Source organism: Capronia coronata, assembly GCF_000585585.1.
Source record: "Capronia coronata CBS 617.96 chromosome Unknown acBCG-supercont1.1, whole genome shotgun sequence".
NCBI lineage: Eukaryota > Fungi > Ascomycota > Eurotiomycetes > Chaetothyriales > Herpotrichiellaceae > Capronia > Capronia coronata.
The window spans coordinates 4,066,772-4,086,996 of NW_006912893.1; the positions used below are offsets into that span (position 1 = coordinate 4,066,772).

General features: G+C 53.2%; 7 protein-coding genes across 7 annotated transcripts; 3 read left to right on the plus strand and 4 right to left on the minus strand.

Moving 5' to 3' along the window:
* Positions 1 to 489: 489 nt before the first annotated feature.
* A1O1_01447 (uncharacterized protein) lies at positions 490 to 3,589 on the plus strand (the record flags this gene model as incomplete). The annotated part of the gene is made up of 2 exons (XM_007722360.1): positions 490 to 663; positions 728 to 3,589. The coding sequence occupies 2 exons, from the start codon at positions 490 to 492 to the stop codon at positions 3,587 to 3,589; spliced, it is 3,036 nt and encodes a 1,011-aa protein (XP_007720550.1).
* Positions 3,590 to 4,638: 1,049 nt separating this feature from the next.
* A1O1_01448 (phosphoribosylglycinamide formyltransferase) lies at positions 4,639 to 5,394 on the minus strand (the record flags this gene model as incomplete). Its single annotated transcript, XM_007722361.1, has 1 exon — positions 4,639 to 5,394. One exon carries the CDS (start codon positions 5,392 to 5,394, stop codon positions 4,639 to 4,641), a length of 756 nt encoding a protein of 251 aa, XP_007720551.1.
* Positions 5,395 to 6,936: 1,542 nt separating this feature from the next.
* A1O1_01449 (uncharacterized protein) lies at positions 6,937 to 8,812 on the minus strand (the record flags this gene model as incomplete). Its single annotated transcript, XM_007722362.1, has 2 exons — positions 6,937 to 8,579; positions 8,713 to 8,812. The coding sequence occupies 2 exons, from the start codon at positions 8,810 to 8,812 to the stop codon at positions 6,937 to 6,939; spliced, it is 1,743 nt and encodes a 580-aa protein (XP_007720552.1).
* A 1,645-nt stretch (positions 8,813 to 10,457) lies between these two features.
* A1O1_01450 (uncharacterized protein) lies at positions 10,458 to 12,400 on the minus strand (the record flags this gene model as incomplete). The annotated part of the gene is made up of 2 exons (XM_007722363.1): positions 10,458 to 11,556; positions 11,607 to 12,400. 2 exons carry the CDS (start codon positions 12,398 to 12,400, stop codon positions 10,458 to 10,460), a joined length of 1,893 nt encoding a protein of 630 aa, XP_007720553.1.
* A 681-nt stretch (positions 12,401 to 13,081) lies between these two features.
* Positions 13,082 to 15,022, minus strand: A1O1_01451 (uncharacterized protein; the record flags this gene model as incomplete). Its single annotated transcript, XM_007722364.1, has 2 exons — positions 13,082 to 14,637; positions 14,971 to 15,022. 2 exons carry the CDS (start codon positions 15,020 to 15,022, stop codon positions 13,082 to 13,084), a joined length of 1,608 nt encoding a protein of 535 aa, XP_007720554.1.
* Positions 15,023 to 15,640: 618 nt separating this feature from the next.
* Positions 15,641 to 17,320, plus strand: A1O1_01452 (uncharacterized protein; the record flags this gene model as incomplete). The annotated part of the gene is made up of 2 exons (XM_007722365.1): positions 15,641 to 16,166; positions 16,215 to 17,320. 2 exons carry the CDS (start codon positions 15,641 to 15,643, stop codon positions 17,318 to 17,320), a joined length of 1,632 nt encoding a protein of 543 aa, XP_007720555.1.
* Positions 17,321 to 18,021: 701 nt separating this feature from the next.
* Positions 18,022 to 20,088, plus strand: A1O1_01453 (STE/STE20/YSK protein kinase; the record flags this gene model as incomplete). Its single annotated transcript, XM_007722366.1, has 1 exon — positions 18,022 to 20,088. One exon carries the CDS (start codon positions 18,022 to 18,024, stop codon positions 20,086 to 20,088), a length of 2,067 nt encoding a protein of 688 aa, XP_007720556.1.
* Positions 20,089 to 20,225: the final 137 nt, after the last annotated feature.

The following is a 20,225-nucleotide window of genomic DNA, read 5'->3' on the forward strand; positions in this document are numbered from 1 at the left end:
TACTAGCAGCCCACTGATTGCAGGTGTTCAACACTGTAACACAGTACTACTAACAGGGTCCATGGTGCCTGTGCCAGTCCTAGGGATCCCTAATAATACTACTACTACTACTATGTCAGTTCCTGTGGCTCACAGTGAGGCTGTGCAATCGAGCCTAACGAGTCCAATTGATGTGACTGGATTGTTTTCTCGGTACAAACGCATAATGACGGAGACGCACTGCATTGGCAGACGAGTTCGGGCCCATTTCTTGGTTTGGCTGCCGGTGGAGTGAGAGACAGAGAAAGAGAGAGACTCATCAAGCAACTCGCAGCGCAGACAGATTGGCAATGGACTGATCTTGAAACTGCTCTACTTTCTATTCATGCCATCTTATTAGCCTTCACATCCATATCTCTCGGGGTCTGAGTCTGAGTCTCATGGTATCCTTATTTGCCGTCTCCCTCCCACTCCGTCCAGTATGAATCGCGACCCTTTCCGATGGCCTCCATGCGTTCTCCCACAAGGCGTCGCCCGCGCCGGAATCACGGTCGCACCTTTTATACCACCGCTCTGATCATCACGTTATTTACGTGTTACAGTCTTCTACGAAACCTGGGAAATGGAAGCTCACACCGCGCTCCGTCAGTCGCCGCCCGCTCACTCGATGCGCGCGACCTGGAGGTGCGACCGCTACACCATCAATCCCCCATTCCAACTGCGTCGATAGCTAACCTGCCAGTTCCAGTGTCGGCTCGTCCACCACGCCAGCGATAAGTGTGCCTTCGTGAAGAGTAATTGTCCCGATGAAGAAGCCGGTCTCATATCATACCTCCAATTCTACTACTGCCATCTGCCGCATGCCCGGCCGCTGGCCTTCATCATCTTGGTCGTATGGGTCTGTCTCTTGTTCAGCACCATCGGCATGGTCGCCTCCGACTTCCTCTGCATCAACCTGAGCACAATCGCGAGTATTCTGGGCATGAGCGAGAGTTTGACCGGAGTCACCTTCCTGGCGTTTGGCAATGGAAGTCCGGATGTCTTCTCTACTTTCGCAGCCATGAGCAGCAACAGTGGGAGTCTGGCCGTCGGCGAATTGATGGGTGCTGCAGGTTTCATCACCGCAGTGGTGGCCGGGAGCATGGCCTTGGTTGCGCCCTTCCAGGTTGCCAGAAAGAGCTTTGTTCGAGACGTCGGGTTCTTCGTTGTCGCGGCCAGCTTCAGCCTGGTCTTTCTGGCCGACGGAAGTCTGCGATTCTGGGAATGTGCGGTCATGGTCGGCTACTATGTCTGCTACGTTGTCTTTGTGGTAGTCTGGCATTGGTGGCTTACGAGGCGACGACGCATACGGCTTGCCGAGACCACAGCGAGGTTGGGCCACTATATCCCAGACTCCCAAGAACTAGAGGTCCCGGAGCTGGAGGAGGACGAGGAGTCCCGTCCGGCGAGCGAAAGGACTGGTCTCCTCCACTCAGCATCGAACGAGAGCGTCCCGACTCTGCGCAGTCCTGGCACGCCGGCTTGGAGGGTTGAAGATCTTGACGACGACGACGAAGCTAGAGACCGGTATCTGGCGGAACTCCAAAGCAAGATGAGAGTCAGCCGGCCGCCTCGGGGAGAACGGAGGAATACCATCACCCCCATCCGACCAAGCTTGATCGGTGCCCTCGAGTTTAGGGCACTGATGACTTCTTTGGGAAAGAAGAGCACCACCGCCCATTCTATTGGTCTTCGCAGATATTCTTCTGAAAGTGTCGATCCAGGTCGACCCAACGCACACCCGCATGCTTCTCAGCCCACACTTGTCGGCCATTCCGCCAATGACCTCCTTGACGTTGACCAAGAACCCCATGGTCAGGGCGTCCGAGGACGGGCGGTTTCTGCGAACGATGCTGCCAGCCTGAGGATTGACACCGACTTTCTGTCCGACATGGCGTCCGAAAGGCACGCGGGAAGTGTCCTGGCCAGCGGCGCATCTTCGCTGGCACCGCCGGCAAAACACACCAGAGCCAGCGCGAATATTCTGCGGACGCTGAATGAACCTTCGAATCAAAGGCAAAACCCACCCTCGCCGAAACTTGTCTTGTCCCCGGCAGAATCCCAACATCAACTGGACACTCAGCTTGAGCGACCTGATTCTGTCCGGTCCCCAAGCCTCCTGGCACCACCCACCACCTCGTTCCACCAGCCTGACTATGATGAAGAGCATCATGACGAAAACCGTAGTCCGCTGTACTCCCCTAGAACGGGGCCGAGTCTACAGGTGCCCATTCTGCACACGCCACATCCGGACCACAAACAGATTCGCTTACACCAAGAAGACTTCCCTCCATATACAGATTCTCCCGTGTCGTCGGGGCCTCCAAGCATGCACCTACCCGAACCCAGCATGTCTCCGGAATCCATCCACGATCTGCAATTGCTCCCTGACGAGGAAGAAGAGCCCAGGCGGCACTTCTCATGGTGGCCATACGCACATCTCCCTGCGCCTCAAGACATCATTGCAACCGTTTTCCCCACTCTTCGCGGATGGCGCGAGAAGTCCTTTACCGACCGGATGTTAAGCTTGGTCACCGCACCCAGCGTGTTCGTCCTCACCATCACCCTTCCTGTCGTCGAGCCCAGGGAAGAACGTCCCGAAGACGTGGACCCGGATCTTCTGTCAGTTGTAGCGGACTACCACGGCGGGAGTCACAACCATGTTAATCTACCATCCGACACTCCCGCCCTCGCTCCAAAACGCAATCCTTCGGAAGTGGAAGTACTAGGGAGTCCTCATCCTCACGAAACCAACCTGGCCCGCACCATGTCCGACTATCCCAAGGACGACCACACGCCTTCCGGGACTGATGGGTTCTCAGCCGGGCAAAAGGACTGGAACCGATGGCTGGTGTTCGTGCAAGTGTTCACGGCGCCGCTGTGCGTCGTGAGCATCGTCTGGGCCAACATGGACGAAGAGCACACGATCAAAGTCTTGATCCGACTGATCCTCGGCTCCTTAGTATTTTCCCTGGTCGCACTCTTGATCATTCTGTCATTGACCAGCGCGGACCGCGAGCCCAAATACCGCCCGCTCCTCTGTTTCCTGGGGTTCGCGGTGGCGATCGCGTGGATCTCGACCATCGCCAACGAAGTGGTCGGCGTGTTGAAGGCGTTCGGCGTCATCCTGGGCATCTCGGACGCCATTCTGGGCCTGACCATCTTCGCCGTCGGCAACTCCCTTGGCGATCTGGTCGCCGACATCACCGTCGCCAAACTCGGCTACCCCGTCATGGCCCTCTCGGCCTGTTTCGGCGGGCCCATGCTCAACATCTTACTCGGCATCGGCATCGGCGGCATGTACATGACCGTCCACCAGGCGAGTCACAAACACGCCAAACATCCCCATCGGCCCATCGAGTACCAGCCCTACCAGATCGAGGTCAGTACCACCCTGATGATCTCGGGGATTACCCTGTTGGTGACTCTCGTCGGGCTGTTGATCGTCGTGCCGCTGAATGGCTGGAGAATGGATCGGAAGATCGGATTGGGCTTGATCGCCCTGTGGACTTTGTCTACGATTGGCAATGTCGTCGTCGAGATCCTTGGCTATGGAGGAGACACGGTATGATTTGATTAGGCCAGACGTGCGGACACGCCTGGATTGGATCTGTTGATCGACTAATACATACACTTACAAGTAATCATCACGAATAATACGTTCCGTACAAACCCATTCATTCTAGAAATGATATAGCAGTGGCGCTGTCCTTGTTTCGTTCCAGTCGGTGTTGCGTCCGCCACGACGGAAGACGTCCTTGTGCCACATAACACTAACACCATTGCTTGATGTTGGACACTCGATACTGCAGATGAGACGGTCCAACCAGAGTAACTTCAAAAAGCCGAAGACGGATCTGAAATATCTTCAATTCATCTAGCTGATTTCAGGCCTGTAATCACTATCTCATTATCATACCTAAGGTATCAAGCCTCAGTTCGCACTTCTCAGAAGTCTCGATCGTACGCCCCCGAAGATGGACTGTATGAATTCATGCTTCAAGGCTACCATCAATCAGGCCCGGAGAAGGCCAGATTCTGTTCTCGTATTGTCTCTTCGTTCGAGCCACCCCGAACAGAACATCACTGCAGAGCGTGTCGTCTCTGCCTCTCCGTCCTCGTCTTTCCCACTCTCATTCTTCTTCTCGGCCCCTGTCAGCCGGTTTTCCGTGCTGGCCGCCCCTTCTCTTCGAATGATCAAATCATGGCTACCAATGGACTTCCTCCCAAGATCCCAATGCCACAAATCGAACTCAAGCTTTCATGCTCTGCGCCACCAATCTATTTCAGGACAAGACTTCCATAAGAGAACCCGCGCATGTAGCTTGCTGCGCGGCCAAGCAATGACTGAATCGCCTCCGGTTCAACATGCTTCATCACAAACTCCCTTCCAGATTCAAGATCCCAAACTCCAAGTGAGAGAAGCAACCCCTTCCAAGACGAAACAACACCTCGCTGGCCCGATCGCACAATCGACTTTTTCCCGACCCATATCTGTGGTTCTTAGTCGCCAATTCCCTCAAACGTCGTTGTTGGATGTAACTCTTATCTCCCGAGGTCCGGACTGCAGGCTGATGCTCCCTTCCCAGCCCTCCAAACATCTCCGTGCTTGGCTGTTCTTCATCCCTCCAACCGTCTCTTCTCCTCCAGCTCGGCGAGGACTTTCTCTGTAGCTTCCACCAACAGCTGCCACTCTGTCTGATGAATCCTCTCCTCGAGCTCCTTTTGACTTTCCCCGGGTCTACATTCGACCTCCTTCACCATGACAGGCTGTCCCATATCCACCTCATCCACGACATAGTGGACCATGACGCCAGTCTTAGAGATCTCGCCGCGCTGAAACGCCTCGTAGGCCCGTCCTATGGCGTTTGCGCCGTTGAATTGACCAGGCAGCGCCGGATGAAGGTTGATGATCGGCACGTTCGCCGCGGCTAGGGCATTGACAAAGACCGGAGACAGAATATGCATCCAGCCGGCGCACACGACGAGGTCGGGACACGGGATATGCGTGAGGATCTTCTGCGCCAGGTCGGTGTCGTATTCCCGTCTGGCTGTCTGTGTGCCGGTCTCAGTGGGCGGGTGTTTCTTCTTGTATGTCACCAGGTTATGGTACGTGGTGGGGATGTGGGCTTCTTGGGCGCGAACCAGGCCGTACGCATCCCGTCGGTTCGAGATCACATGGGTGATTTGCGCTTGAGGGAGAGGTCGGGCGGTGTTCTTCGACGATGGGGCTTGGCCGCACGCATCGATCAGAGCTTGTAGGTTCGTGCCAGACCCGGAGATTAGGACGGTTAGGTTGAAGGAGGACGAGGTGCTGTAGGCACGAGACTTGTCGGTCGAGATTGTGCGTATTTTGGAGGGCGAGGATGGGGACATGGTAGGTCAGCGATCTTTGACTTTTCTTCTTTCTTTTAAGAGGTCGGAGTGTCTTTGGGGTTGTACAACAGGTAGCGATCGACTGAGAAATAGTGTAGAGCGTAGTGGTGGGACAGTGGTCGTGAACACCCCGGGGAGCGACGACGAAAAAAAGAATTGTTCAAGTAACCGGGACTTGATGTTATAACATGGTCCGCGAGAGGCTATGTGCTTGGTTCGAGGTCGAGGTGAGTCCAACGAGTCACTGTGACAATGAAGCTCGAATGTTGGCACGATTCAGTTCACAGCGACAGCGCAAGGGAAATGTCTGGGAAATGTCGCATGTTGGAAGATGTGAAACGTCGGCAGCCGGTGGTGGGAATTTCTCGATTGGAGAGAAACTGGACCTCATTCAGTGGTGCCAGTGCTGATGCTGAAGTCAACGCGGGGAGCAAGGAAGCAGCCGTGTCGACAAGCATTCTGTTTGGCCTTTTGACTCTCTAGGGGCTATGGAGGCCAACCTCTAGGCAGGAAATGGTTAAGTCGCTGCCCATGGTCAGGTACGCAGCAGCCTAAGAAGCCTGAGGTGCCACTTAAAGGTGTCGCGGATCAAAGGCTAAAGGGTTCCGCGGCGGCTAGGACCCTAGGACTGTCTGTTAACTGGACCTGGGGATTAGGAGGGTGCCAGGGGCCAGGGGCAAGGGGCTCCCTAGGCTCAAAGGTCAATGCAATAACTGGCATCTGGGTACTACTCACGACCCAAAGACCTACTGTCAATTGAGGAATGAGGCACTCCTGTTATAGACACCACATCTCAACGATATTTTGATCCAGTCATCACATATATACACCATTCATTCATTCTATCTGGACCTCCCCAAGTTAGGTACCTTTTGACAAGTGTCACCTAGACGCCATGGTGCAATAGTCCCCAGTGTGATCAAACCTTCTTCGAGCCTTACTAACTACTTTACCTATTGCAGCCCCGGAGGCTATCATCCATATCACAATTGGTTAGCAAAATGTCACATCACAATCACCTCAACTCCCATGGCGCCGGAAGAGCCTCGCGACCGTCCAAACATCTGTCCTCCCATAGGCTTCTTGGGCCTATATCGTGCATGTCTCGCCCGGGGATGCAGACAGCTGCATCCCGAACACTCGGCGCTGATATGATATGCGCGCCGGTAGAGAAGCTGAAATCCCTTTTCATCCGAGAACCCAGCCATGAGCTTGAAGCCAGCCGGACCCTTGACCGGAATGGAAGATAGAGAAGGAGTCAATAGCAGGCAGTCGGATACACAAAATTCATTCGACGGTGAATGGATGCCTCTTGATGGAACCGGTAAACTGCAACGAAAAAGAGCATGCTAGATGACTACCTGATATATCTGACCTCGCTATACTGCCTCACGCAATGTATTTAGATATGTCCTGTGCTGTGCGCCACTGTCTGCAACAAGAAACCATCCATGTAAGACGACAGAATATCCAGAGTGTGCTGTCACCTCTTCTCTGGACAGATAGAAGGCTGCCATCCCTCTTGATGGAGCGTCCCTTTCCTTACAGCTTCGCTCTACCAGCCTTCTTGATCTTGGCCTCCTCTTCCTCCCTGAACTCCTTCTGAGCCTGTTCCTTCAGCACTCTCCTCAAGATCTTTCCACTGACACTCTTAGGGACAGCGTCGACAAACTTGATCCCACCACGTAGCTTCTTATGGTTGGCGACCTTTGCGTTCAACCAGGCCACGATGTCTTTGCCATCATTGGGCTTCACAGCCTGCAACCCGCCCTTGCGCACGACGTAAGCGCGAGGCACCTCGGTGCCCAATTCGACACTCTCGACGCCCACGACGGCGACATCATCCACCAGGTCATGGCTGGCCAGGTATCCCTCCAGCTCGGCCGGCGGGACCTGGAACCCTTTGTACTTGATAAGCTCCTTGACACGGTCCGTGATGGTCAAATTGCCTTTGTCATCCATGAATCCGACGTCGCCGGTGCGGAACCAGCCTTCTTCATCGAGACACTCGGCCGTCGCGGCGGGGTTGTTGTGATAGCCGACAAAGACGTTCGGTCCGCGGACGTACAACTCGCCGACCTGGCCCCTTGGGACCTCTTTATTGCCGTCGCTCTCCTGGCCTGGACCAGGTACGGCGCAGAATTTGGCCTCGAGATTCGGTAGCATCCAGCCCGTCGAGCCGACCGAGTCGAGCCAGTCTTCCCACCGCTGCACGAAGATGGTCGGACTTGTCTCGCTGAGCCCGTATCCCTGCTTGACTCGCACTCCTTTGCGCTTGTACAGCGCCTCGACCAGGTCGCGAGTCAGCGGCGCCGCGCCGGAATTTGTCATGCGCAGCGAACTCAGGTCATATTTGTCCACGACGGGGGCCTTGCACAAAAGCAGGACGATGGGCGGAACAATGTAGCTGAACGTGATCTGGTGCTCTTGCACCAGTCGACACCATTTCTCCAATTCGAACCGCGCTAGCACCAGCGTATGCACGCCCGAATACATGGGCGAATGCACGAGCATGTTGAGCCCGTAGATATGGAAAAACGGCAGACACGCCAGGATCTTGTCGCCTTTGCCCTTGGGCGCGTCCGGGATGCCAGGGACCCTTTTGGATCCATCCCACGACAGCCAGCCCTCCGAGGCTTGGATCTGCTGGATGTTGGATGTCATATTGTGGTGGGTGAGTTTGACGCCTTTCGGCCGTCCCGTCGTGCCGGACGAGTAAACGAGGAATGCTAGATCTGTTTTCGGTTCGATCTTGGGCGTTCGGTAGCGTGCAGTGCCCTCCAAGTTTCGGACCTGCGTCCAATGCTTGACCTGGCGTCCCTGGTCGCGATCTTTGCCGAGTAACAAGATATGCGAGTCGGGAATGCCCACCTCGGCGCAAGCCTTGCGCGCATTGTCCAGCACGCTCAGATGTGTCACCAGCACGCGCGCCCCAGAGTCTTTAAGTTGATAGACCAGCTCGGGAACCGTGTAGCCTGGATTTGCCGGGGACACGATCCCACCGGCCCACAGCGTGCCAAACACGACAGGCGCAACGTCGATGTCGTTGGGCACGAACAGACCGAGCACATCTGCTTTGCGGAAGCCATGGTTCGATTTTAGACCTTTGCCAAAATCAATACTCGATTGTTTGATCTGGCCGTACGTGTATTGACGCTCGAGGTTGTCGGCATCCTGGAAGATGACTATGTTGAAGTCGTCAGCAACATAGTTCGAGAGAATGGACAAACTTCTCGAGACGAGACCAACGGACGTCTCGAGACATTTTTGTCGTGCAGTGATTTGGGGGAAGTAAAGCTATCCAGAGATCCGACGTACCTTGGTCATCAGGGAACGGCCGGTCTTTGCGATTGAACAGGAAAGAAAAGATATCCGCAACCTGCAGGTCGATGTCCGGGAAGTTGGACTTGATAGGCATGATGGCGAAAGAGCACCGAACAGACCAAGCCCTGTGAGGGTCTCCGAGACACCAGCAACAACAAATATTGGATCTGAGCTCAACCCAGTGTCGGCAGCTATCCAAGCGAGGAGTTGAGTCGATGATGACGGGGATACCTTGGATAGATATCTCGCTCGCCAGGTACCACAGTACTTGTAGCAGGTAGGTATAGTATAGTATGTCAAGTGCGTTGTTGGGTATAGTATAGTATGTTCTTCAGCGCGTTGTTACTGATTAGGCCCGCGAACTTATTCTCCGGCCAATGTTCTGCAAGTGAAGGCAAACACACCCAACAGTCGAATGTTGGAGATCGGGGCGCTAGGTATGTGAGAAATTCTTGAATAGCTGGGAAACCCGAGAACAAGAGTGATGAAATTCGGTAGGTAGATGGATAGAAAGAAGAAATGATCTCGCAGATTGATTAATGGACGGGCAGCGAGTGGTTGATAGAATGGAGGGGAGATCTGGGTCCCGGGTCCTGGGTCATCTCAATCATTTGGGTATTTTGGGTATTCCGGGGGGATGCATTGATTTGTGGAGGAGAAGGAGAACAGAGGAAAGGAACTCGGCCCGGAGTTTGCACGGCCGGAGAGAGGAGCGATCAATTTGAATGCCAGCACCTTGATTCGTTGTTTGGGGCTATTGTATTCGACCATGTCTACTAGTAAGTAACTGGGTACTAGTATTAGTGACTGTTTACGGGTCTACTAATACTATGTTCGAGTTCCTGTTGGTCTCTTCATCCAGCTCGAGGGTTCTGAAGCTGCCAACCGGCACACACGGTTGAGAATGAAGGGGCCCCGTGGCCCCGTGGCCCCCGGGTTGGAGATGACGCACTTGGAGAGTGATAACAGATGCCGAGGTTCAGGGAAATTGGAGAGATGCCGCCCTCGCCCGCCATTCCATCCCAATAATGCCGCCCTTTAGCCATCGTACTACGATACTACCTACCTAGTATTGGTACTAGTAGCAGGATATGGGTTCAAACTCCCAAGCCAGACAAGCAGAGAGAGTTGCAGGTGGAAAGGGGAAGCCAGGATCCGGAGCTATCATGCCATCCCCGTTGGCCCCGTGGTGAACGTGCCGTAGGTACCTTTCTTCGTCCGTTGCGGAGTTTCGGCCGGAACACGGTACAGCCTCGCATTGCAGTGGTGAATGATCAAGTCGGTTACTACAGGCCGGAGAGAACCACTGCTATAGAAGGGGAAAAAAGACAACATAGGCTGAGGGGACGCTCGACTAGAAAGGAGATTTAATGACACTTTAACGACACTGCATCGTATGCAGTGGGCATACATTGATTGACCACCTGCAGCACGCACAACAATCAATAGTCGTGACTTTGGCTATGAAGCCGGGGATATAGAACCAACTTGAATGTCAAGACCATCCAGATCAAAGGATATACCAACGTCAACGCTAAGTAAACACCGCCCCAACACTCGCCCCGTCCTCGGACACAAACTGCTTGCACTGGACCACGAAGAAAGCCATCAATATAAACATCACTCTTTCTTCCATCCAGACGAACCGCTAAACAACAAACACAACCAAGCATCGACCGACCCGACCGGTGTCATGTCCGGTCTACTTGAGATTATCTTTCCTCTTTGGTGAACTCGGGTCATTGCTGTTTCTCGGGTTCCTGACCAGCAGGACTGCCATGAACAGCTGGCTCATCATTACCTCCTCCTCCTCCTCCTCCGCCTTCACCATTTCTTTCCACCTCCTGTCTTTCAGCACTTGCGTCCACCTTCCCGGATTCGGGTGACCCGCCATCATGGTGCTGGTCCTTACCTCCATCCATCAACTTGTGCATTCCATGTTTGTATGTGCTCTCCTTTCGCTGACCGTCCGGCGCTCCAGCCTCAAGCCGTTCCTCGTCACTGGAACTGAGACTGCTCATGCTGAGGTTCTGGAGGTACATGACTTGTTGGCCGGATTGTTTCTTCCGCTCGCGCTGTTCGTTCTTCAGCTTCTTCATCTTCTCCTCGTCCGCTTGACAATCAAGCGTGACGACTTTCAGCCCGGGGAAATTATGCGACAAGTACTCCCGCAGCAATGGGAGCTTTTGGGCATTGGGCCGGTACGTGCCGCTGTCGTTGTCGATGATCAGTTCGTAGTCCGAGGGATCTCGGCTGGGTGTGATGCCACCAGATGTCCTAGATTGGGCTCCTTCCTTGTTGTTGTCTTTTCGTTTATTGTTCTTTTTGATCCCGTTGCCATTCTTGGTGTCCTCCGGATCCGGTGCTGGAGGATGCGTCCCAGATGCCGGATCAACGTTCTTGTCTTTCCTGTGAAGATGTGCCTGCCGGATTCTTCGGATGAAAAACTCTCCACTAAAGGCGATATAGATGCTGACATCGCTATGCATGGTGTGCTTGCTGAGCAGGTCGACGCCGAACTCCTTGCCCGTTTCGGTGAACCGCATTTGAGCATCCAAGGTCAAAACATAGGTGAAGATCCGTCCGCCTTCGTCGTAATGCACAAACTCGAGGAACTGTTTTGTCAATTCCATGCACGGCTCCTGGAATAAGCCGTATTTGGTCGTCCGGTCATAATTGTAGATTCGAGCATGTTGGTGGTGAAGAGCTCGATTCAGGAGGCGGCCACGCAATGAATGAGCCGTGAACATGCCGGCGATAAATGGCCTGAACTCTACATATCGATGATACAGATCTGCGGGGACGGGTCCTTGAAGTTGCAGTTGGATTGCTTGAAAGCTGGAACGTGTCAGTGGGTATTGGAACCATCCCTCAGTGCTGCGACGTACTTGTATTTTTCAGTCTTCTTGCCATCCTGCCCCTGCTCCGTGTCCTTGATACCCACCAGTCGTCCAATGAGCGGCGAGAAATGCCGACTCCAGGCCAGTGGGCCGACGGTATATACGTGCCCTCCACTTTCAGCTTTGGTTCTTCCCAGGTTCTCGACGCTGACAATAAGGTGTCCACCCATTTTGACGCGCCTAGACACCAGCGCGGCCGCTCCACGAAGTGTGTACGCTCTCTTGCTTCCCATGCGCTTCTTCAGGTTAAACCGCTCGTGCGACATGCCCTTCCAGTTGTCATCGATGTGATGCACCACAATATGCGCATTCCCCAATCGATCGTCATGGTCGCTGGGGTCTTCGTCATACAATCTGCATTTCAGAAAGAACCCAGACTTGGGAACATTAGCAACTATCCATTCCGTGTTCCATTCCGGGTTGGTATTTCGATGTATCGTCGGTGTTCTCCATTGGACATCCGGATCTTGTTTATGTCTCTTGGGTACATCCGTCTGCAGGATGGCGAGAATGTAGGGATCAGACGACAATGTCTTGAGGTCGGCAAAGGGGAGGTTCTCCGCCTTGTGGAACGTGATTCTCAATGTATATCCAGGAGGAACACTGGGGAGAGGAGTAGGGTCAAAGCCTCCAGGAGGACCTTTCTTGTCGCTGCTCCCCGTCCCAGTCTGCCCTTGGTATTTCTGTTGTAGCTTATCTGCCTGCCCAACTATCTTAGGGACTATCTTGTCCGTCTGATGCCCACGACGTAACACCGGTTCCGCGGTGTCATTGTCCGTCATCGTGTTGGTGTGTCGTAGCTACCCAGGCGTTGCTGCGCGCACATGGGGATGGATCGTCGATTGGAGGGGCCGACCGCAAAGATGTGAGATTAAATTAATGGTGCGTAGGGAAACAATCACCTTACGGCGATGCGAAGTATAGCGCAGGAGTGAAGATGGATAGAAATTGCATGCTGCCTAGCAGTACTATGTACTAGTACTAGTACTATATCATGGAGAACTTGAAAGAGTTGGGCGCATTCAGAGGGTTCCATTGAAATTGGGGGGGCTGACGACGCCCCACGCAAGATGATACCAGCTGCGGAATTAGCTGAAAACTACCAAGCTACGGCTGAGAAGCTTAGCCAAAAGCTTGAATACCTTAAGCAATTCAGGTGTACCTTAGTAGATGACGTGCCTTCTCCAGGGCATCAATGCATTGACATCATTCTCATCCAGACTCGTCACATCGTCATCCAAGGTACTAGTAGTACTGAGCGACCGAGCTGTGGAGTGTGACAAACAATCACATTACTGATAAGTTGATTGTCACTCAACAACGCTTCAAGTTACCAATAATGCATTTGTTCCGCGCACAATCGGTGCAAGTACTCGACAGTCTCGCCAATGTTCAGAACAATCCTCGCTCATGCAGAGCCATGTGTACAAGTCCCATGCCATGCAAAACCCAATCATCGGCCATTAATCTTCATCAAGCAGCCTCAACAACAAGTCAGACCCTGGCCCATTCAGGCTGTCCCGCATTTCTTTTTCAGACACGGCACTCGTCACCTGCATGTCGTCCATTGCTCTTCCACTGCGAGAAGGTGTTTTGGACGGGGTCAACAAACTCGAGTTCCGTCCCGACGCTTCTTGAATCAACCCTAATATCTCCAGGCTGGCAACCACATCCCTGAACTCGGTGTTCTTGAGTGGCTGCAATAATCCATCATCCCGTCTGCAAAGGAGAGCATACTTCTCGAACAGCTTTTTGATGGTAGGTATCTTGGACCACGACTTTGACGGGGTCGTGTAAGGATCTCTTCGGTACTGGCGATTTTCCGATGCGACCAAAGAACACAGCACAGCCTTTTGCTGCAAATTCAGTCCTCCCAACCGAGAGACAGTCCCATTGTTGAATATGCCAGATGCAATCTTCGCCACATGTCCGATAGTTGCTCTAGGTGCCGTCTCCATGTTAAGTTGGCCGAGGAATGATCGTGAGTCTGGCCTGACCGAAAACGAGCCCTGACTCGTCCTCAAGTTGGAATTCTCTGTAAGTGGTTGCTTGGTTGGTGTGACACTCTGCTCTCGGCTCATTTCAAGGAGTGTTTCTTGCTCAATCTGGTCAATCGCGCGACGAACCAGGCCGAAAGCTTTACGCAGATCACCCGTTTGAGCCGCAATCTTCTTGCCACATAGCTGGATGGCAGCCGGATGCATCAGCGGGACAAAGTCAGATTCCATCATAATCCCACCAGGTAACAACGATCGAAGCTTTCCGGTGATTATCGTCGAAATCTGTTGAGCCGAGTAGGGAAGGAACGGAAGTAACCTAGGCTTGAGGTTCCTCATTTTCAGGCGTGGTAGAAAGCGGTCGGTCAAGTCGAGAGCATTGGCGATTCCGATCAAAATGAGGGTTGACGAAGGGTGCATCGCCCATTCGAATATGCTGTACAGAACGTCGCAGTCACCCCTGAGCAGGGTGTCGATTTCGTCCAGCAACACGAGGTGCATTTTCGAGTCTGCCTTTCTAGCTGTGAAAAGTTTCGCCAGATTTGACTTTGCTCCTTTGTGGCTGCTTGTTGAGCAACCGAATGCTTCGCCAAACTTGGCCAGAACTTCGGTGGATGACTTCAGAGTCACACAGTTGATCGTGGTGACCTCGACGCGCTCCTCGCCATAGTTTTGCAGAATCTCCTGAACCAGTGCACTCTTCCCAGTGCCCGGTGGCCCACTAACGTACGTACAGCCCCCATTCCTGGTTTGGATAGAGGTGGAAATGAAGTTTGTCAATTGGCTCCGTTCGGACTCTCGACCGATCACTTTCCCGCTGCTTGCCTGGGCGAAGAGTTGCCTGGCTTGAGCGTAGACGTTCTGCGATTTTGGTGCGGTGGATGAGCGTGATGAACGAGGAGTGAGTAGTTGGCCAGCGAGCCGGACGCGAAATTTTGGTGTGCTCGGAGTCTGTGTCGCAAGCACATCCTTGAACCGAGCGGCTGACGGAGTGGAAAAAGCCGAAGGAGGCAAATTTTCTTCTGGAGGTCCATAATCAGTTTGTGATCATGATAATGGGCAGAACCAGCTCGCTCGAGGGAGGGAAAGAGTTACCGTCAATAGGCGCAGTTGTGCTTGTCTGTTTTGTTACCACCTCGTCTTGAACGGTATGTTTCACTCGTCTGTTACGCGTCCTTACAGACAAGGCTGACTGGGTATCATCTTTCTCCAATGCTTTCTGTTGCGCTGCATCTTCAAATATCTGTGGTGTTGAGCGTCGCGTTCGTCTTTTCGCGATGGGTAGGGATGTTCCGATATCTATAGAACTCTCCGGTCAATGCTATTCATTTCAACCAGGCAGGGCTGCAACGTACCTTCCTCATCCAGAACTCGTCGAGACCTCTTTCCCAGTACTGCAGCAGCCATTGGGTTGGTTGTTGCTGCTTTTGCTGGTGGTGTTGCAGTTGGAGAAGGCACGACTCAGAAAGTGGCAGTCGCGAGTCAGGTCGTTCCTGCCTTAACAGAATGCCAAGTTCACGCGTCGTGAGAATGACCCACTGCCAGCCACTTTAAGCCCTGTCAAGCCACCCTTCCTCCGTCGCGCGTTACTGGCACTACTGCTTCACCGTATATTGTGGCTGCACTTCTGTGTCATTTGAATCAAGGACGCCATTTGCTGGCGCTCCCTGCACCCCACCTCAGCCACAGCGGCTCTCAAGTCGTTTGCTTGGCGAATTTGCACATGATTTCACTGGGGTGTCTTCGTCATATCGGCCGTCGCCTTGCCTCAACTGTGACCGCGAGAGACAACCAGTGGCAGTGTGTAAAATGCAGGCCTCTGTTTCAAGCCACTGATTCTCCAAGGCTCTACAGATTCTTTCTTCCTTCAACCCTTTCTGCCATGCTATGCTCTGACCGTCTCCAACAGACCCTCTCACTGCCAAAGGGCCCTTGAAGTGAATCGCCAGAACTCCTCTATCAATTTCATTCCTCCGATCGTCGAACCCCGCCGACTACCTCCATACCTTCTATCAATCCCCCACAATGGACGACGCAATAGCCACCGTGGTGACAGTTACTGGGACTACCCCAGAGCTGGCCGCGCAGTATGTGCAGCTTGCTGATGGCGATCCTAATCAAGCGGTGCAGTTATTCTTCGAGAACGGAGGCGCAGATCTGGCGGGATCCTCTTCATCACATATTCCTCCACCGACAAGTTCCCGCGCCACTGGTGGTCAACAAGATCCTATTGACCTAGACGGCGACGACGACATTTCAGATGACAATGATCCGCAAATTACTGGTTACCAGAAAGCCAGACAACCGAATGCATCCGCTTCGTCAGATCCAACCGCTGCAGGCAATTTCGAAGATGATGAGGCCATGGCGAGGCGATTACAAGAGGAGATGTATGGAGCAGGCGGTGTGGAGGAACCGATCCGTGCACCTATTGCCCGACAGGCGGAGACATTGGTCGGACCAGGAGCAGAGTCTCTACCCATGCGTGGTCCTGCTTATGCGGCTGCTGTTGAAGCACGGATGCGGGCATTTGAAGGAAGAAGACATCAACGTCAGTATACTACGGCAATGTTTTGTTTCTTGACTAACGGTAGAATAGCACCTGCGGGTATCTTCAATCAACATCTAGCAGGCACAACCATTTGGGACCAAGGCTTCCCCCCTGATCACCTTGATCACGGTGATGACATGCCTATAGGAGCGCTACCTGCAACAGCCCGCCCATCTTCTGCAAGATCAACGCGACTTGCACGACTGTTCCAGCCCCCTTGGGAAATGATGTACAAGGGTGAATGGGAAGACGCCAGAAGTGAGGGAAAAGAACAAAAGAAATGGATTCTAGTGGATATTCAAGATCCGTCGATCTTCGACTGTCAAGCACTGAATCGAGATTTGTGGAAGAACGAAGGTGTCGTGGACACAGTCAAGGAGAATTTCATCTTCTTCCAGTACAACAAGCACGACCCAAGAGCAGCGCAGTACATTCAATACTACTTCCCGACATACGAGAACCCAGACGAATACCCCCATGTTGCTATCGTTGATCCGAGGACGGGCGAGCAGATCAAGCTGTGGGCACGAAAGATCCCGTCAGCACCAGAGTTTTTGATGCAGCTACATGAATTCTTGGATCGGTACAGCCTGGACAATAACGCACGCAACCCCGTTGCAAAACGAAAGTCGGAGGCAAGACAAGAGAAATCCATCGATCAGCTGACCGAGGAAGAAATGCTTGAACGAGCGTTACAGGCCAGTCTCGCCTCTCAGACTGAAGGACTGAAATCACCGCCACGGCCAGCAGAAGATCCGGATGAACTCACGCGGAGTGTGGGTGATTTGAGGTCAGCACGAGAATCCTCAAATGCAGAGGCGATGGACGTCGATATGAATGACGAAGCAACGCCCGAGGCAAGCGCCTTTTCTCAGATTCCTTCAGATCAGCCTCACGTCGAACCTGCGCCTGGTCCAGGAGTTACGCGAGTGCAAATCCGGCATCCAGGTGGCAGAGTTGTCCGTCGATTCGCCGAAAATGAGCCTGTGCAGCGAATCTACGAATACTTGAAAGCGGAGCCACTGGAAGGCAAGGCGGGAGTGGATTTTGAGTTGGTTTCCATGGGCAAGAATCTCATTGACTCGCGAGAGCAGACGATTGAAGATGCTGGCTTGAAAAATGGAACGGTCATGGTCGAGTTCAACGAGGCTTGAAGACCTCGCATAGGGCGACTAATGTCCATGCGGAGAAACGATGCATTGCAAGGCGTTTCAGGCAAGTATCTAGAGATACCCATCGTCTGGCCAAAGGGCTGTGCTACCTGGGCGTGGGTTTTCAACTGCACACAGAATTGTGCAGGGATCATATGAAACCATAGATACCCAAGACTCAAATGGTGTTGAGTGGATTTCTCACTTGTACTTTGTAACAACGTAGTGGCCGTGAAGTCTCGCAGCCAATCGCAGTGTTGATACAAAAGTCGCGCCACATGCGGCAAGGAGTAAACAAGGGAGTCAACTCAGTCTGGCATTCGTTTCACCTCCACAACCATTAACTGACAATCATGAGCATTGCGACGACAGCCCGAGATCTGAGTATGCATGCACAATACAAAGATGTGGAATGCCCATGATAACCTTACGAGCTCTTACACAGCACACGACACACAAGCGACGCGATTCACACAGCTCTATCCTCCCACTTTTCCCTGAGGAACTGACTGGTGCACTGACACCCTTCATGATATCAGCCGCTTCCATTGACACTTCTTGTATTCAGAACTCAGACTGCTGCTGAAATTCCTAAACGACTACAATCGTCGACGTCCTAGATCGGTTGCGCCCTGCAAGACACGTCCATATCGCGCACCAGCTTACGGCCTCCCTTGGCCCCGCGCTCACCATATTCGTCGCCGATGGATCCCGAGGAGCTTTATACCAAGCAAAATTGCATCGGGGGCGGAAGCTTTGGAAAGGTTTACAAGGGAGTGGACAAGAGGACCGGACAAGCTGTGGCCATCAAGGTTATTGACGTTGAAAATGCCGAAGACGAAGTCGAAGACATCATACAAGAGATATCGATCCTGTCAGAGCTGCAGTCTCCGTACGTGACGAAATACCATGGCTCATTCCTCAAAGGCTCGGATCTTTGGATCATAATGGAATTTTGCTCGGGTGGAAGTTGTTCAGATCTCATGCGCCCCGGCAATATTCACGAAGACTACATCTGCATCATCATTCGGGAACTATTGATGGGTCTGGACTACCTACACGGAGACAAGAAATTACACCGAGATATCAAGGCTGCCAATATTTTGCTGGGCCAGAACGGACAAGTAAAGTTGGCCGACTTTGGGGTCTCGGGACAACTGTCAGCCACGATGACCAAGAAGAACACCTTTGTCGGAACGCCTTTCTGGATGGCTCCAGAGGTGATTAAGCAGTCTGGCTATGATCATAAAGCAGACATCTGGTCCCTTGGTATCACGGCTATCGAACTGGCGCAGGGGGAGCCTCCATATGCCGACATCCATCCGATGAAAGTGTTGTTCCTGATCCCCAAGAACCCACCGCCAACGTTGCAGGGGAACTTCTCCAGGACATTCAAGGATTTCGTTGAGCTATGTCTACGACGGGACCCTCGGGAGCGACCTTCGGCAAGAGAATTGTTAAAACATCCGTTCGTGCGCAAAGCAAAGAAGACGACATATCTGACCGAACTGATTGAGAGGAACGAAAGATACATGGCGACCCGCGGCCACCGATCCTCTGACGACGAAGAGGAGGAAGAAGAGGCCCAACAGTCCCATCCATCGGCATCGGAAAATGAAGATCTGTGGGACTTCGGCACTGTCAGAGCAGCCGGCGGTCGTGGAACTGGGCTCCGTCCGATGAACGACTCCGACACCAATTCGCGCGCCTCCGCTGAGACCTCTGCTCCCAAGAACAAGGTTGAATGGGATGACACTGTCAAGGCACCATCTTCACCTCAGAAATCGCCCGTGAAGTCTGCATTTCCTACTCCGGCGAAGGTGCCACTTCCACCATCTCCGATGAAAGCGTCTGGATCATTCTCGCCGCAAGCCACTGGTCCCTCGGGTCTTCCACAACTATCCTCAGCGTCTAGTTTGGCAAAGTCTACAACTGTTCCAGACACGCCGCGTGTCCCCGCTGCCACCAACGGTCCAACATCTCCGCCGCATAAAGATAGCCCTGGATCTAATGAGTACGACCGAGCATTCCAGGCACAATTGGCCAAAGATATGGGATTTCTGAAGATCGATGGTGGAAACAGCCCCACGACCCAGGCACAAGGACAGACTCCACCAGGACAGAGGCCTCGCATGCTCATACCGGAAATTCCAGCTTTCAAAGGGCACCCAGGCAGAGGTGCGCCGATCCAGAGGAATGACACACCATCGACTTCCAAGACTACTCCTGTTCAAAAGCCACTCCCAGAATTTTCGCCAAAAGATCTTCCCTCCATTCCCCGAGCACCTTCCACTGCATCCATGAACAACCAACAGCCATTGCCACCATTGCAGAGCAAGACGAATCAACAAGCTTCTACACCTGCATCACACAGTAGCACCTCATCAAGGACGAATAGCAATACCGCATCGGCGCAGGTGCCCAAACAGGATCCGAACCAAGGACTCACCGCTTTAGACTCTGTTCTCATTCCGGCGTTGGAGGCAGCAATGCATCGCCGGACATACATGTTGAAGGAGCTTGCACGCACCAGCCAGCTCAGCCCCTCTGCCGCCGCCGGAATGCACCAACAGAGAGTCCAGGCTCATGAGAAGGTCAGACGGCTGGCTGCTAAAGCTGTGAGCGTCTTTCACGAGATCCAGCGATGTGATGAAGAGAGTCCAGTCGGCATGGGTGGTGGAGTGACCGAGTTTCTTGAAGGATTTCTGGAAGAGGTCCTGGTCAGAGTCGAGGCCGCTGACGAGCCCGCATCGAGCCCGAGAAAAGCATGATGAATATGATACGCATGGTACCTATGAATGTCATGATGGACGGCTGGCTGGGGGTATGGAATTTACGAAGGGCGGACACAGTGTGTATGAATAGACGATGGCGGCTAGGACTTACTGTCCAGCTCGGCAGGCCAGCG